Source organism: Melanaphis sacchari, unplaced genomic scaffold (genome assembly GCF_002803265.2).
Source record: "Melanaphis sacchari strain LSU unplaced genomic scaffold, SCAv2.0 Contig8_pilon_pilon, whole genome shotgun sequence".
In the NCBI taxonomy this organism is placed as follows: Eukaryota; Metazoa; Arthropoda; class Insecta; order Hemiptera; family Aphididae; genus Melanaphis; species Melanaphis sacchari.
The window spans coordinates 85,577-105,531 of record NW_020271635.1 but is presented as its reverse complement, the minus strand read 5'-3'; the positions used below and the strand labels follow the sequence as shown (position 1 = coordinate 105,531).

At 25.6% G+C, this 19,955-nt stretch overlaps 1 protein-coding gene across 4 annotated transcripts in view; it reads left to right on the top strand.

Moving 5' to 3' along the window:
- The window catches only part of LOC112602653, a 146,506-nt gene that overhangs the window by 102,464 nt on the left and 24,087 nt on the right, over window positions 1-19,955 (top strand). For all 4 annotated transcript variants that reach the window (XM_025350842.1, XM_025350844.1, XM_025350845.1 and 1 more), the window contains one exon: window positions 17,202-17,415. In XM_025350842.1, the coding sequence (XP_025206627.1) occupies window positions 17,202-17,415 (214 nt within the window). The remainder of the gene's footprint in view (window positions 1-17,201; window positions 17,416-19,955) is intronic.

The following is a 19,955-nucleotide window of genomic DNA, read 5'->3' as shown; positions in this document are numbered from 1 at the left end:
CTAAAATCAATTTCAAAAGTTATAAATTATAACAGTAAGGCAAAAATCGGGATTAATACACAGAATTGAAAATATGGGACAAAAAGCGTCTTGAAAAAGGGTAGTCAGGACAACAGGACATAAAATTGAAATAAAGGACAATCCTCTATAAAACAGGATGTATGGTCAACCTAACATAATTATTACACCAGTCTTATCGTTGTATACAATGACCAGTCTATATGATAAATAAATATTTCCATTTACATTATTCAGATATTACGTGGATTGTAACTCCCGGTCAGTGTTTAAAATGCTTAATGACCAATTTTTCTATGTGTATTTGCCATTTGGGCTGTAACATATATATTATATATTACACTGTGTAATAGACTCAAAAAAATTTCGTTTAATACCTCTAAAAGTGAAGAAAACATAGAAAACATTGTAATCTATATTACAACAATAATATACAATTTAATTAAATTGTTTAATTTCTCATCAATCTGGTATATTAATATGGCAGATGGTTGGTAAGGAAAAGATTTACACTGCTACTTAATATATTACACTGCTCCGATTTAATTTTTATTATATCGAATTAATAAATAATATTTTGCTAATTTCTAAAACCAAATTGTAAGAAATAGAAAAATGACACTAGAGTATTCAAATAAATCGATTAATTAATTTTTTGGTAGGTGTAAATTAGTGTTCGTTAGAAATAAATGGTAATGAATCAGTTGACAAAATTATCAATCTTATCACCTGAATATCTGACACACTTTTCTAAGCAAATATTTTATACTGATTCACCTAAACCTATTTAAAAAAATACTTATCGTGGTAAAAAAAAAAAAAAAAACCTGGAATAATATCAATTGATAATAATAAACAAAATAAAACATTTGGTAATAAGATGAAAAAGAAACCTAAGTATTAATATCTTCAATAAAAATGTTTTTATCAGAATATAAAAATATGTTATTGAACATATCAAAGCTGACATAGTTATTTTTTTAACCATCCTGGCTTCCAATTATCATACTCGTATAGCACTATCCTAACAACCAAACTCATCTATCTATAATGTATATAGACAATTTGAAGAACATAAATTGAAACCCAAATTCATAATCGTCGCATAACAGAAATAAAAAATTAATTTCGAATATAAATTATAACATCATTCTGTAGTTTTAAATAAAAATAAAATAATATATTATATTATTAAGCAATTAAACAGGAAATATATTTTAATGAATACTAACGATAGATACGTATACAAATATACCAATATGATATTAGTTATTATCATAATAAATATTATATAATTATTATTATTATGACTAATAACTATCTTGAATTCTCGAGTACTATTAATCATTACATAAATATTATTATTGTTATTATTATTTATTATTTTTCAATAATAATATTATTATGATTACAATGTTTATCATTATCACTCAACCTAGGTAATATAAATTATGTGTAAAATTGCTTCAAACTATAATGTATTTATAATCCCATATCCAACTTTATATTCGTAATTTTATTCATAGTAATAATTTTTTTAAATTTTTTTATTTATTGTTCATATGTGGGTACAACACGTTAACAAAATAAACATGACATACTCAATTACAATAATGTAAATTACGTAGTAACGTTAGTATCCAAGTAATAAAATTAAAAAAATCAATTAAAAAAAATATATTCATCGCTCCGCCCAGAGTTTAAAATATAATAATAATATATTCTCAACCATTTTTCAAATATCAAAATATCAAATTCTCATTATATGCTATACTATAGTTAATTATTATATAATAATTGTATACATATGAAACAAGAAGCTTAGGATATCATTGATTAAGTTAATTGCGCTATTAAATAAATATAACATGTTCAATATTCCGAAATTAAGCTCTGCTCAAATACTTATAAAATACTTTTGTTTTATTGCATAGTTATTGAACTAAGGCCTGAAAATATATTGATTCAGTTGGATATAAATATTTAATAAAAAGGTTTAGTAGAATATCAAATTTAAAGTATTATCAAGTTAGAGAATTGTTTATCAACTTCAATTTTTAATTTTTAGGTATTATATTATGTACATTATACATATTTGCTATTAGTGAATTTTAATAGATTGAATTAGTTTATCTGAAAGAATGGTATTTAGTAAAAATGAACGATATAATTGCGGTGTCGAATAAATCATGTGTTGGCACTTGGCCGCAAACTCAAACTGTAGCCAATTTTCTATTTTAATTAGTAACTAAGTACTAAATATATTTTAATCTCCGAGTCCATTAATATTCAATTAATATGCAGACCAACATATCTTTGAATAATAATTTCACCAAAACCGATTCTCATATTATTTTATCTTATAGATTTTTCTTTATCTAATTAACAAAAAAAAAAAAAAAAATATGAAAGTATAATGAAATTTAGCATAAACTAAATTTAAAAAAATTTCAAATTCAAAACGTGTTACAAGTCTAAAAAAAAATTTCCTTTAATTTATTTAATGACATTGAATTACCTGTCATAGTTAGGGTTGATTTTAATAATAAGACATTTTAAACAAATTTAGTGTTACAATTTTCATAATAAATACATAATTATGACTTTCCAAATTGAAATTTGCTATTTATTACGCCTTATAGGAATTATACACATTTTATGTAAACAAATGTGTCTCTTATTTTGAATTGGATCAGAGATTTAAGATTCCATATAAATTTAATTTTGTATTTATCATTATATTTCATGGAGTTTAATTTTAGTTTTATACGAATGATGTCTTAAAAACATAATTAAAAATGTTTAATAATTATTAATTCAATATATATAAATTTTAATAAAAAATGTAAGAAATGCATAGCAATATGAAATTAAATGAATTCCAAGAAAATAAATTGTTTAAATAAAATATCTTATTAATTTAATCTAGTTTCCATATTATATTAGGACGTATTTTATGTTGTTACACATGTGGATTTTTAATAATTACAAATCGGTAAAATTATATTTATTAACGTGTTTTTTAATGAACTCTGTAAGTTTTTACTGAAAATCTACATCTTCAGTAAAATGATTATGAGATCATTGATGGTCTAATCATCAATTTTTGTTCATTACTTTATTAAAAATGACTCTCCAAAGTTAAGTTATTTAATGAATACAATTTAAATTAAAATAATATTGAAATAAATAATTATTACTGTAAGTGTTCTATAAGTGTTTGTTTCAAAAATTAATGAAATAATTTTCTTGTACTTCATTAGATTTCCAATTTATTCATATAAAAGAATTTGTTTAAAATTGTACAATAAATAAAATCTTAAAAAAAAAAAATGTTTTTGTGTTAGTCAATTAAATGTATTTTAGCTAAAAATTTAAGATTCTTAATAAATTGATTTAACATCTAAGGTTATCTTTGTAGTTAATAAAGTGGTGAACCAAAATTGATGATTTGACCATTAACAATTAAAATTTAATTAATAACAGGTACAACTATTTGGTTAAGCAATTTTAAATTTTCATTAAAAAAAATCATTTTTGGAAAAGAATACTACCATTTACATAATCTATTAAGATATTCATTGTTTTTAAATTTAATTTCATAGATTAAATAATATTTCACAAATACATGAGTTACATCATGTGATGTATATATTTTGATGGTAGTTTTACTACAGGAAATATAAATGTGTTCTTGTTCTTTTTTTTTTTTAAACATATTATTTCTAACATGGAAATTTGAAATATTAAACTACAAATACTTAAGTCAAAAATAAACATGAATTATATGTACCTATTGATCTAGATTAATAATTAGTATGTTTATCATTTAACATTGTAAGTTTGTTATTTCAAATATAATTTATCTATAATATTATTATGTTTAATTACAATATAATAATAATTATTTTGCATTTACAATATTATTTATGTCATAAAAAACAACTAATAGGTAATAAATAGTTCCAACATGTATTTCCTGTAATAATTGTAGTAATTATATATTACTTATAAATTAGTAATTACTATAAATTATATTGTATTGTATATTTTGTATTGATGAACTAAATTCTTTCAAAATTGTATTTAATTACAAAAGTTTGAAAAACTTAAATTAAAATTAAAAATAATTTTAAGATTTCTCATAATAATATTAGGCATTTAAATTTTCTTTAAACAATGTTTATAACATTTTTAATAAAAAAGAAGTATTTTAAAATATAAGAAATTACTTTGACTTAAACATGTTAATTATTCCATTTCTTTTAAGAAATTAATAAAACTTCAAATTTTCTTTCATAATAGCTATGGTAATAATTTATATTTTTTTTTTATAATCTTAATTTTTAGAATACTTAATACTAATTCAGTTTATACATTAATAATTATACAAAAAAAAATGCCAAGATTCAGAGGCTAAACACATTAATGAAAATACAAGTAATCATCAATGTAATTAGTTTCAAGTTTTTATCGGAATAATTTTAATTATTATATTATATTGTTTCAATAGTAATAAAAATTATTTTAGCTTCATATTAAAATTAATTCATTTGATTTAATATCAAAGAAATGTATAATACAGGCAAATAGTATTTTAAGTATATATCACGCAACATATAAAAATACTTTTGTTGTTATATAATTATTAATTTTGTAAAATTAAAAAAAAATCATATTCCATGAGATTTTACGATAATATATTGCTATTAAATATAAACTATTTTAGTTTATGTACCTACCTACTTCACAAAAATTGTAATATTTTATAGATTTATTTATTTTAATATTTTTTGACGGAATTTAAAAATAAAAAATAATTTATATTTTAACTAATTGGTTAAAAAATATTAAAATATATACAAATTAATCTTGATAGAATTAACATTCGAAAAATAGTATGAAATTGCATGACTAGGTTGCGTGTCTTAAATGTTAAGATACATCTGTTATTTTTTTGATAAATAAAGTGTAATCACGTTTGCTTCTTAAAAACACATCATAACATAATAATGTTATTTTTTATATAAACTAATAGCATACGTACTGAGTTATATTATTTAACTAATTTATACATATTTATTAACTGCTTAAAGTTTATGTAGATTCGATGTATATTAAATATTATGTATTTAATCGATGCGTATAGAACTTAAATTTAAGTTTAAACGCTTGTCACTTTGATTTCACAACGATAATGTTAGTAAAGCTTATAAATATTAGTATGCTAAATATAGTATATTAATTTTAAGTTGTGAGTGTATCATCATACTATTCATATCATTGTTAGAGATGAAAAATGTATACATAACTCTTAAAATAACATTTAATCACAATCATGAAACAAAATTATGGCATGTGTCATAAAATCACATATACTCCATTAACTTAATTTTTAGTACTTATAATTAATGTATATCAATATAAAATATGATCAAAAACATTTTTTTTTTTTTTTTATTTAAACTTAAATTTTAAATCACTGCTGACATATGTAATATAATGCTGGTATATACCTGCCTACTAATTGATTTAAAAAGATAATGAAGTATTTTACCTAATACTCTTCAATAATTAACTATTTTATTGTTAATTTTTTGATTTATAAATTATGTTTAATATTGAATTCTAAATGCTATTCTAAAAACAATATAATTATGAACTAATATCAGACGTATTAAATTGTCTTGTGTATTGATATTTTATTTTATAAGTTCATATTTATTTCAAGGTTTCGTTATCATTTATAATTGTTTAAAAAACTATGGTTTACGGTATTCTGCTAAATCTTATACAATTGATTTGTTTAATTGACGATTGTATTTAAAATAACAATTACTTAAATATTTTAATCGATTTCGGATTAATACTTTTTTAATTTACAACTGATATTAAAATTGGATTCCCATAGTATTATGATATCTTAGATGGTTTTCAAGATAAACATTAATTTTAAGTATATTCAATAAAGATGTATCATGATTTATTACGTTTAAAAAAATCATCGTCTTTTAATTAAAAAAAAAAAAAAACAACCTATCGTTTTAGAAAAACGACACAAATTTGTACTTCAATTTGAATTTCTGTCTATACAATAAGATAATTGTTATTTCGCGGAGAATATATACGCACAATCATTGACATTAAACTGTTAAGTGTAAAATACTCGCTTGAGTACGAGAACATCTCGAATGAGAGACTATAATCGCCAACCAATAATCACTATCAATTAAATGGAAATATAAGAGATAGTTTTCTCACTACGCTCGTCATAGTCGCCACAATCGCCGCGCTAATGTTCAAAATAATATTAAACGCTTTTTATGCGTGTTATAAATAATTTTATTTTATATCCGAAAACAATGTATCCGTTATTAGTGTAAAATATTTATAGTATAGTGTTGCGTTTTCACCTTAAAAACCTTTTCTTTTTTTTTCTTTTTTTTATCGTTTTATAAAATAATACTACCTACGCTAAAATTAATTATTTCTTTACGCTGTAGCAGTGACGGCTCGTAGGGTTCATTGAAGGTAGGGCACAAATATTTCCCTCATTTTCCACTATTACAACTTTAAACTTACCACTAATAATGACTAAACACCACACTCTAAATAATAAAAAAAAATCGTTTAAATCGTTTATAAAATAAACTACATACATAGAGTGAACAAAAAATAACAGATTAATATTATCATATATTATTAAAATATAAAGACTGTGCCACAGAAGACGGTCGACAATAGCAAAACAAAGACGATAAGACCGAAAAAATTTCGTAAATCGTAATAAAAATAGAATCCAAGCACATTTTGATTAAACCTGGTAACACTATATTAATTTGTGCCGAAAAGCAGGGAAAATCTAGTAACGTTGATCGGGCCATCGGGGCACAACAAATAACAAATTTGTGCCCATCGACCAATGCCCGTTTAATATTGTATATATGTTTTGTGCGCCTGTATTTGATGACATTTTTTTTTTTTTAACAGCAGCTGTAGTTGTAAAAAAAGAAACTAATCCAAATTATTTTGAATATTTTGATAAGTTGTAGAACTATGGCCGTTAAACAAACGAAATCACCATAACTCGTGTATATAATATATATACTATACACGAATTCCGGTTATTTCGTATACACATTAAACATATTACACAGCCATATGAAAATCTATTTGGCCGGCTGTAATAAATTAATTTTCAGAGTTTGATCGACTGCGTTTAACACCTTCCTCGGACAACATTATTTCATTAGTCGGGCGAACTATGTTTTTTTTTTTTATCATTACTATTACTATTATTATTGCGCAAACACGCGCATAAGTGTAGGCACCTATACTACACTAACCTATTATAACGGGAACCGCTCATCGCGTCCGTTTATATAGAAAAGGAGGGTCTATATATACATACATATATATTGTATAATATATACCTCATCGCTGTGACGCTTTATAGAAAAATAAAACCCCCCTCTGGTCCTCATATCGAATATTCGGATCACACGACGTCTAATAATTTACGATAGCCATAAACTGTTCGAGCGAAACAAAGTGTGGTTTGGACATATGCCATATTATATTATATCGTTGTGGTGGTGGGCGCCGAGCTTTAATCGTCGATTGGATACAATATCAATTTAATATAGTCGTATGTGTATATATATATATATATATATATATATTTATATATTTACGCATACTATCAACGTTCGTAAAATATTGATTGTCCAAACAATGCATTGATATCGTTAACTCGAAAATTATTCGAACGGTGTTGTAAGTAACAATAATTTATCCAGACGATTATGATGATCACTGTTCGACACAATTGTATACGCGTTTCAATAGTATTTCACCATTTTGGTTTATTTGTTGGTCCTTGTTTAATTCGTCATTAATTTATGCCAGTCGAAGTTTACAAATGGTATAGTATTTCCAAACGCATCTAATGTATAGTATAGTTATCCGGTGTAAGCAACAGAATTTATTGTCTAGTAAAATGTAATTTAAATACTTTGCCAACAATTTGATTAAATTTGAAATAAATATGGGTAATGACTAATCGTGTTTATTTATTTTCTTGATACCGATGTCGTTTAAATTTTTTGATATTGTATTCAAATACTGACAACTAAAATCTATATTGATATCATATTATATAATATATCAACATTAAAACCTTAATTACTATCAAAACTTACGCTTAAAAATACATCAATTTATGGTTAAATAATTACTGTATTCAAAAACTAACAAATGAACTACTCTGTTTATTATAAAAAAAAATAACTAATCATACAAATTTAGTACTGTCTATTTAGTATTGAAAATTAATGTATAGGTCTAGGGAAGAACTAAGAAGTTATATATATATATATATAGCTTTATAATTTGTTACGTAACGGTTTATATCTCAAATATAGTAATAAATTATATATCAGAGGTGGCCTACATGAATAGGTTCGTGAGCCACATAGATAAATTTAATAGTACCAAGAGCCAAAATGTCAATATAATTTGATAATTTTTTGTAAGCTTATAACTAAAAATTTTTTTTTTTTTTAGTAACATTACCTTTATTTATTTAAAATACGTATATTTACAATCTATACGAGACAAGGTATAATGAGTAAATGTGTTGACACGCGTAATTTGACATAAAGTAAAATTAATAGGAAGGCTCACAGCAGTGCCACCTGACAAGAAATAACTAAAAATTATAATTCATAATAATATTAAGTAAATTTTGATTTTGTAAATAAGACGCGAGCCACATCTGAAAATGACGAGAGCCACAAGTTGGCCACCTATGTTATAATATATTATATATTAATATACTGTTATAAATACCTGCAAATATATTGACGGTATGTAGGTAATAATTTTATTATTAACGTTTTCGATAACGTATTTATGTATGTGTTGTATGTCAATGTCACGATACTGGGATTATATTATACCAGATAACTATCGATATCGTTATGTAACACTAAATAATAAGTGTTACTATATTGTATACAATTTTGTTACATAATTATTTAATTTTATTTATCGTAATATATTTTAAAGAACCGACTTGGTTTATATTTGATTTAATTATATAAAATTTGATAAAATTTCACAATATGTTTAAACACAATACATTTTTTTTTCAATCATTTTTGTTCTATACTAACAACTATATTTGATATCGTTGACAGATTTTCAAAATTTAATTAATTACCACATAAATAATCTTTTTCCTATAAACCTACTTAAACTAAATGTATTTTCTTCCCATTAACCGATTATGATACAATTTAGGCAATAAATAAAAAGAATGATACTGAGTAGCGGCCAGTTTTCTAATTATAACTTGATAATAACTTTTCTCGATCATGGATTTTATTCAGAATGATTTAAAAACTTTTATGTCGTTATGATTTATCCGAACCCCCATAACTTTGTTTAAAAAACAGTTAAAGTCAAAGTTGTGGTTTGATTCAATCTATGTTTTTCAAGAATAAATAATGTGATTCATACATAATTTAATTTCGAAATGAATATTCAGTAAACTTTCAATACATTTTCTTAAAACTTTTACATAATATGTAAAAAAAAAATGTTAATACTTCAAAATACCAATATAAACTTGAACAAATAATACAAATCTATATTATAAATCACACTAATTTTATTACTTCACTAATTTTGTAAAAAAAAATAAAAATACAATGCACATCGAACTTCAAATTTAAATTAGTCTTATTTAGTGAATAATTAATGATTTAATATTGTTACTAGTGAATAATATAAATGAAACGAAGATAGGTGATTTGAATAATTTATCATTATAATCTAAGGACATAACAACTTAATTATTCTAAATGTAACAATAAATTATACTTGAGCTTGAGTGATGCATTCTCACTTCAAAAAAATTGATATTTGATGATCTTTATTTTTGAGCATATTCAGTTCACTATTCAGCTTACCCTTTTACTCTTTTAAGTAGTTTTTCAACATTAAATCAGTTATTCGCTTTAAATTAAAATTAAATTTTCGAGAAAAAAAAATTATGATTGAATGGACAAAAAACAATAATAAGAATACGAAATTAGCATATTATCTTATACTAAGTAAAAATAAAAAACACTGTGACAATAATTTTTTTCTTTAATTCTAATTGTTATAATATAATATATATTATATATATATATATTTATTTAAAAATTTCAAATGGAGCAATAAATTTACAATTGTATCAATTGAATGGTTTTATAATTTAGTGTATGATTTTTATTTTTGTTTCTATGTCTGTTATCTTTTTTTCCAATCTTCGCACGGCATTTATGGCAACAGGTTGGGTTTATTAAATCGCTCGTTTATTTAATACCGTTGTGCGTAAATCCGAAGTTCATTGTAAGGTGCAATCATACTGAATACGAGTACTTCCCAAAATATTGGTCAATTTACTAGCAGCCTCGCTCTTTCTCCACGATATAGCAACAAAAACAGATATGCACCACTTCAAATCTTAATGATACAAACTGCGTCAACACAGAAATTATTAAAACAAATATCGAAGAGGTAAAGTAATAATTACTCCATCATATATTTATGACATTAACAACTATATTAATTTCTTAGACAAAATCTCGCCAACGGAAGTTAAAAATTCAAACATCCATAAAAAATATTTATTTTTTTTAACTTAACATATTAATTGACCACTGTAGACGACTATCGTACTGTTACAAAATACCTTTTCGATATCAATATTAAATATCATACTTATCAACTCCCGGAAAATAGAAACCATATTGTAATAATAAGAAATTTACTATCTGCACTATCTACAGAATTAAAATTCAACGCCATTTCAGTAACCTACCTATATATAGTAGTCATAAATCACCAATTCCAATTGTCGCTGCTATCCTAGATAATTCAAAGAAAAATATTTTCGTACTCGATTTGTCTCCTTCATTGTTTGATAACGGTAGAAAATTGTAAAAACCATAACTCTATTCCTTAATGTCAAAATTGTCAATGTTTCAGTAATACTAAAAAAAATTATCACCTATGTGAGTTAAATGTCTCGTAGAATGACACTGTTATTCCGTATACACTAATAATAAAAATAGTCCATCTATATGCGTAAACTATAGCAAATATCATCCAGCAAACTATAAAGATTTAAAAATTTAAAATACAAATCAAAAATCAAAACAAAGTCAAATCTTGCAGAACTACATCGAAATATTTACAAGCTATTCTCAAACCTCAAGTAAATATAATATATCTCAACCCATCAATAGTTTTCAAGTAAAAAAAATTGTTAAACAAATCTTATGCCGAGAAGGTAAAAAAGAAATTACATCAGAAGAACAAATAACACAAATATTACTAATGAATTCATAAAATCTTTAATACCCTTATTCACATCACTTATTTCTGAACTTATTAAAAAAGTGATCACTAATCTCAGGGGCGTGTTTACAGGGTAGGCCGACTAGGCCCGAGCCAACTCAATTTTTATTTAACTGTTTGGTTTTTTTTTGTCAAAAATAAAAATGTTATTATTAATATTAATTATTGAATTTTATTATTATGATATCGCTGATACTATAGTAACTGAAAATAATATAAAAAGGTGCTGTGGGTTGTTACATATCTATGGCGGCAATACTACTACTATCACCTGATAGAGATTGGAAAGTTTATCCATTTTCTAAATGTCGTCTTACGACGAGGTATAAATTACAATGTCACTGTCACTGATAATTTTTTTTAAATAAAAATGTTGTTGTTATTCTTATTGAATTAAGACTGAAGTTATATTTTTTAGTATGTTCCTCTTAGTATTTAATTCATATTGTTAAAAACTGTTTGCATTTTTAATGTTTTTAAAATAAAAAATTAAACCATGATATAAAAAGAATAACAACCAAAATTGGAAACCCAAAAATTCACTACTCATATCCCATATGATAGGACAAATCTTTCCTAATTGTTATAAACACACTACAGAACAAAACGGATCTACCCAATTACTTTATGTTGGACACGCCACTGACTAATTTTTCCACTTCGTCCACGTCAATTAATTTAAATAATTGTAGTTAACTTGTCATCATTAATTGTAATGCAAATAGTATCAAACGTACTCGCAACACTTTCGTTGCATTCTTTTCTAATCATTATTCGATTTAACGTGTATAAGTAAGACACGTCCTCATTATAAAATTATTAAAAAAATATATAGTTTTCAAACCAGTATGTAGGTACATTTTCTGTCTATTAGTTTATTTTAGTTAAGTAAATTATTCTATATTTACAACAATACAAACGTTTTGAAAATAATTTCTATGTATTTATTAATAAAAAAAAATGTATATATTGTTGTACTATTTATTTGTAAAAATCAAAAATCCAAAATACTAAGCAACATTTTCCAACATAACGAAAAATTTAACATAACTGGAAATCATATTACGATATATATATGATGTGTATACAAGCAACACTTTTTTTATAACACGTTTGCTAACGAGCCTTGTGACTAGTTTCTTGTAATATAACACAACTGTTTCATAGTAGTGTTTTGGGCTTATTGTGTTAATTTTGTTTTTTGCATATATCATGCTTATACATAATATTGGTTAAGATTTAGGGTTTGGTATTGTAATAAGATTTTGTAATTATCAATATAAAAAAAAAAAAAGTTGTTATAATTCTATGATACATTATTAATATTTGGTTGACGATTTACGTTTGTATCTAAATATTTTTTCCAATATAAACTTTCGGTTCTTTAACATATATGTGTGTGTATGTCTTGTAAAGCATAGAAAAAAAATTAAAAACTATAAAAATAAAACTGTCGTTGATAAATTAACAACATGTAAATGTTATTGACATACTTATAATTATATAATATAATATAGTATTTTAATAATTAAGTTACTATGTAAAAATACTTTGAAAATTATTTAATTATGAATTCACGCAAAAGAGACAATTCAAATATTACGAGTTTATTTACTTTATAAACTTATACCACAAGATGTTATTTTTCAAAGGAAATAATTCTAACGGAGTTCCCTCTAAGTTAGCGATTCAAAACGAAAAAAAACACGTGTCATAGACCACAGTGGACTTTTATTAAATTGTTTAAATATGAACTAATTAACGGTGGATAGGGCGCGAACAGAATATAAAAATACAAAAGTATTGTTTACATTCACAATCAATTTGCGTTAATTTTCGCTCAGATTAGCAGCGGCGATAAGGATATAACAATTGTCACGTGTCATTAATTTTTATTAATTAACAATGTTTTTCGCGGTATCGTGGAGAGGAACAAACAACGCGTGACGATGCGTATATAATATTATTGTAGTATCAGTGTATCGGTTATTTCAACCGTTTCTTCTATTTAAAAATCATCGATGAATCGCGATTAACCATCGCCCTTCTCCCACGTTCGATGTCACAATTTTCTGGTACGGAAGCTAAAACCATAATCATAATATATAATTATGGATCGTAAAATAATTGGTATTTCGCATGCGTGCATGGCGGAGAGATGGAAACGAAGAACCTATAACCTACATTATATATTAAATGTATAGTAAAATAGCGATTCTCCGGTAAGATTTCGGCCGCTTATCCTGAACGTTATATTGGATTGAACGGATTTACATACAATCACGCGCACAGCCTCCGAAATGCGTAAACCGTTCCATTATATTGCACCATGCGTCCCATCATTGTTGGTGACGTCGGGATTGATATATTCGTACCGTAATCCGTAAAGGGATCGCGTAATTTTTCAACGACGTCTACGCTGCGAAATCACATTCGGCCGACGACGGTTGTCTTGACTCATTGTTATTGTTTCTGTCGTCCCGTTCATACTTCGAGTATCCGCAGAAGAAAACCATCCAGTTCAGAAATAAATGTATGGACATGTTTTAGAGATAACTTTAAACGAAGTAAAAAATCAGCTCATATCGATTTTATCAGCATAAAAGCGGTCATTCATTAAAAGAATAAATTACATGACGCGTTTCAAAGTGGTATCCAGAATAGCAATGTGAATAAAGTAATTGGAATTACTGAATTGAAAACTAAAACCTAATAAGGCGGAAAAAATGTATTGAATGAACCGTCATTTTTCGGTTTATTAGATTAAATTGGGAAACTGTGTTACTACATACATGAAATTTACATGAAATCCCGCCTGTTTTCAAACGTAGGTCTTAAAAGGGGTTTCGCCATATTATAAATAATATTTTTAAACAAAGAATCACATATTTTTTAATATAATAGTATAAATTATTTACTTTATCTATACATTATTTTTACAATTAATTATTACAATAAATAGTAATACTAAATACAATGGAAGGTAGTTGATTTTTAATGACATTTTATAAATGATTTTCAATAGCTTTAATAATACAAAATGCAATTAATTTAGTATAATAATCAATCATAATAATATTTTCTGTTTTTATTATGATGTAAAAGTTTTGATATGATTACAAAAACTTAGATATATTTATAAAGATTACTTTGTACAGTCATTTTTATAATAAATTATTCATAGAATATGTTTTAAAATAATATATTAACAAACGGTAACAAATAATCTACTTATACTTTGACAGTAAGACATGAGTTAGAATTTCAACAGAATATGTCACAAAGAATATTATGTTATGATATAAATATACATATAATATTATCTAAGTAAAAATACGCTTAGAATATTTGAAAAATTATTCATTCTTAATAATTTATGATGAATAATAAACATAAAATATTGTTCTAAGAATAAGGGTAAATTATTTTTAAAAGAATTATGAAATAGGAAAAATAAATATGATAAGAATGTTATATTTGAAATAATCTTAGGAAATCTCTTAAAAAAGCACTTTGTTATTTTGATCATTCTTAGAAAAATAGGAGTATTTTCAACATATTTATTGCATATTAAGTGTTTATTAGGTATATTGTATAGGTGTATATTGTGTAAATCAACAGTAGTTCTAACAACATATTATTTTATAATTTATTGAAAAAAAATTTGAAGTGGTTTCCTTTCAAGAATCCAGTTTATAGAAAAAAAATATTTATTTTTCAGTCAAACTACTAACTTTTACAAAAAAATATTCTAATCGGGTATTTTATTATTGGAAATATTCATAAAACAAATTATTTTAATTATAAGTATAAACTAATGCCACCGCCACTCACTCATAACTCATAAGTTCCATGGCATGAAAAGCCGTGCCCATATTATGTCTTTTGACATCTAGGATATTTAAAGTATTTTTTTTCGTGAATCTCTACACCCTGTCACTGTATTAAGCACGTTCTGTATCATAATATATCACTTATTTTAATCTATATTTTACGTATGTATTACAGTTTAATAAATAGTTTCTCGAGTAGGGTTGACACTTTATAATTTTAAGTTATCATAATGATATTAAACATAAAAACTAATTTAATATAAATATTAAGTACTAAAATAGAGCAACAATACCTACACCGAAATATAAATACTCATATTAGTGTGTTGATAAAATAAAATATGAATAGTTTCAATACTATATGATTTAAACCAAATATTTAAGTTGTTGAAAACAACTTCGGGAATTAGAATTTATATTTTTTTATTTTTCGTGATAGGATGTAATATAGCTATACTTCACCTTTATAATATAAAGGCCACGTGGGTTTTAACATTTACTACTAAAGAATAAATTATCTTCAAATTGTTGTTATATTTTAACTTAATATTTTATACTTAATCTAAAAGTTATTTATATGGTGAAACTTCAATTCTTCTATTATATTGCTTAAAGTGTCACTGTATGGCAACTCAATTTATTTTTCATTTACAATATGACTATGTATGTTAAGTGTGAATATATTGTAATTGAAAATATCTATTATTTATAAACGTAATTATTAATAAATGGTGATTACTTATCATACATTTCATTATATTACTAATCATTCATGATCATATCCGGGAATCCCACCAAGTTACATTCTCAGGAACTTTCCAATACTGCACTCGTATAATGATACTCGGTATTACCTTATTTTTTTGTTCTATGGTACGGAAAGGGATAAAATAATTTCAAATTTAACCGTATTGTTTTGACACGATAAAACTAACTGTCAACAGCTCGATTTCCAATCGAATTGAATATAATAACATATTATGTTTATAACTCAACATTATTTTCCATATAATATATAGTTACGAGACCTAGTGTAAATATGGAACCATAATGGTAATATTATATACTGTAGCATATAAAACATACCATATTTAATATCTGCAAGAATTGAATATTTAAATGTATACAAAAATATATTAGTTTATCGTAATACTTTACAAACCTTAGACTCCTATAATATCTACAAATATAAAAATGCATATATTTAATTTATTACATAAATCAGCCATTACATTTTTCAAACTCTAAGCATGTAGTGTGTATCGTATTATAACCATGCAATAACTATTATAACATTGCGTCTGTGTATGTGTGTGTGGTGTGTGTGTGTGTGTGTGTGTGTGTGTGTGTGTGTGTGTGTGTGTGTGTGTGTGTGTGTGTGTGTGTGGAGGGGGGGAGTAGCAATATTCAAAGTGGTTAAATAAACGATGCAATAATTGTTATTTATTTCAAAAACTAAAATGTTAAAATGTTTGTCTTTGTATAACATAAGAGACGTAAATCTATCATACGCGTGTTTTAAAGAAATAAGAATAGAATTTTTTATTCGTACAAAATAAATATTTCGATATGAAATAGTGTTTGTTTTTGAAAGTGCGTGATGTACTTTGGAAATTAAGTCGCAGGATTATTTATTTAAAACGTTCAGCTCAAATAAAACATATTTATACTATTATCGAGTTGTCCATTTCGGAATATTCGGAATATCTATTCCATGCAAATTTCTCGAACGTCCACCGTTCGTTCCGGTCCGACTCCAGCAATCGCCGGAAGCCCGGAAATTGTTGGTTATACGCTAATCTAATACACAGCATAATATATATATATATATATATAATAACAATAATATTCTTCGTCGTGTAGTGATATCGTGAAAAATAATTTATTATAATATCCTATCCGTGGTTATATCATATTGTTATCTTTATCTTTTCACAGCGTTCAGCATCCACACCAGCCGTCTGTTCAGCGGATACCGGGACACGCTGATGTCGTCTTCCGGTCATCCGAGAGTCTCTGTGCTCCGCCTTTTGGGGCCCACCACGCAATCGGCAATCGCCGTCGGTATTTTCTGGCTGCTCGCCCTCACACTGAACGCGGTCTTGTTCACGCGGGCCGGACGTACGCTGTTCAACCACGACAATTCGACCAGGTCAGGCGACAGACATAATATTATTTTTTGATAATGTTTTTTTTTTTTTTTTTTATTTGGACAAAATAACGGTATTGTTGTGGGTACCGCAATGGTCACGCGGCAACGGCAATGAAAACACTGTACTGTCGCAGTGCATTATGGTTATCACATACGACTGCGCTCCAAACCAGCCGCTGGTTTTTCTATTTTCATTTTTCACCAACAGAGCCCGTTCTCTCGGGTATATAGACGCACTTACCTGTTTGATATACAGTACGCGTCACATACTCACCGTGATTTATAACATCCGAAACGATTCCTTTAGAAGTGGTCGTTAAACTTTACACGACCTGCTGTCTCCATAAATGTTTGCACTGCTGCGCCTAACTACGGCACAGCGGGTAATATATAGTACATAATACTACGGTTATAAACCACTGCACAAACGCCGAATGAAAGTTTGTGTCGTGTTATGGTTTACGTTGTTGTATTCGCCGATTTTATTTTTAGGTACAATTATTCTGGTCAATATTTTGGCCATATTGTGTTACTAAATAGTTATCAATTATTAAATGTATTGCAAATAAGTCAACTTACCAACTATCGTGACTTAACGCCACTGTTTGTCGTTAAATAATTTAATACGCTGAACTTGGGTATACAAATATCTTTAAATCAGCATTCTTAATAACCGTCAGTTTAAAATTTCTACATTATTATCTTTTTTGATTTGACATTTCTAATAACGAAACTTGAGCGTGCAAATTTATGATGAATGATTTTGTTCTTCGTTTCCAACACTCAAACTTAATTTAAATTCATAAGCAACAATAATAAATTAAAATCACGAGAAAATCTTTAAAACTTGATCCATGAAAATAATGATAAGTTTAACGATGTGTTTTGACATAATAGTTTTTCACATACAATTCTAAAACAAAATTACATTTTATTTTATGACTCATCGATCAATTTCATATCATGAATTAATAAACTTGCAGAAAAAACGTCGAATCATGTGATTTATGTAAAACGAATATTGAATTATAATATTTTAAACACGAGTGAAAACATAAACTTAAACAAAAAAAATATACTACAGACATTTTTGTACATCACAGTGAAATGTTATTATAAATTATACAAAATTACAGGACAACTGGCGTTAGTATTATGTATTTTGGCAATAAAAATGAACAGCTACAGTATTACATTTGCAAACTTCTCCAAAATTACGAAACCGGTTTGAAATTATGTTTAAATAAAATAGCTATGAACATTTAACTCAATATTTGAACGATATACTTATTTTTTTATCGATGAAACAGCTATCGATATTTTTATCAATACTTTTGTTATTTTGAGACTATCGATATCGGCACAGAAATACAGAATGCAATAAAGTTTCGTAATTCTATGGCAAATTGAATCTTAAGTGTGATTAGCGTTGTTCGTAAATTATTCAGAGCCGCTAAGACAGTGTTGACGTGATGCAAGACAATGTGAGCTATGCACTTCGGGATATAAAGTATATATATTATGTGTTCCCCGGCAATTTGATTCCATACACACTACAGACGACGACCGCAACGTCACCATAGCCATAAATTTAATGCCAAAACAAAACCGTCACGCGAGGTTAGACCCCAACTGTAACTACTTGTCGTAGTTTTTCGTTAGCAATTTTGCGTAAAGCACGAAGGCAAACACTGAAGATGTATATGTCTCGGTGCCGTAAGATGCTATAAGATTGTAGAACGTGACCGGAACGCCAAATCGTAAACTTCCACTAACGTTTTGAATTATATTATTCGTATCGTGTTCAACAATCCAAATTATTAAAAGTAGGATTTCAAGATATCTGCTTAAAACATTTTAAAAATTGTATTATAAAAAAAAAAGTTTATATTATTAATATTAGCTTAAAAATAATCATATAGAAAAGTTATTTTACATCACATTACGTAAAATATACTTTTTACAATTATTTAATATTTATTTATTACAAAATATTAAGTTTTCAAAACGCATGTCTCCTCTGTAACTCTATTATTAATGTATAAAAAAATTATTGAAAACCTTGAAGTAACATGCTGTTCACTAACGGTTCAAAGAATGTAAACGAAAAATATGCAAAACAAACGATTCAAAAACCGCACAATATATAAACTAAATTTAATAATACACTTTGGATTTAATTTATTCGTGGTTTAATTAATTTAAAAGTCAAGGCCATTTCATATCAAAATATTAATACTATCGCTGTACGATATAATAATATAATAATAATACATATATATATATATATACAAATAAGTATAAGTAGTATAACCTTTCGATATCAATGTATAAAAAAAAATATGATGTGTTTAATATTAATTGTATTTTTGTATTTATTGGGTGATTTATACGAAAAAATGTATTCAAAAGTATTGAAGCCAATATTTTTGAAAAATAATGCTATAGTATTATTTTTTTTTAACTTATAGAAACGAGTTAAAAAATAATAATCAACTCAAATTATTAACGAAATCCCATATACAACTTTATCCGATAAA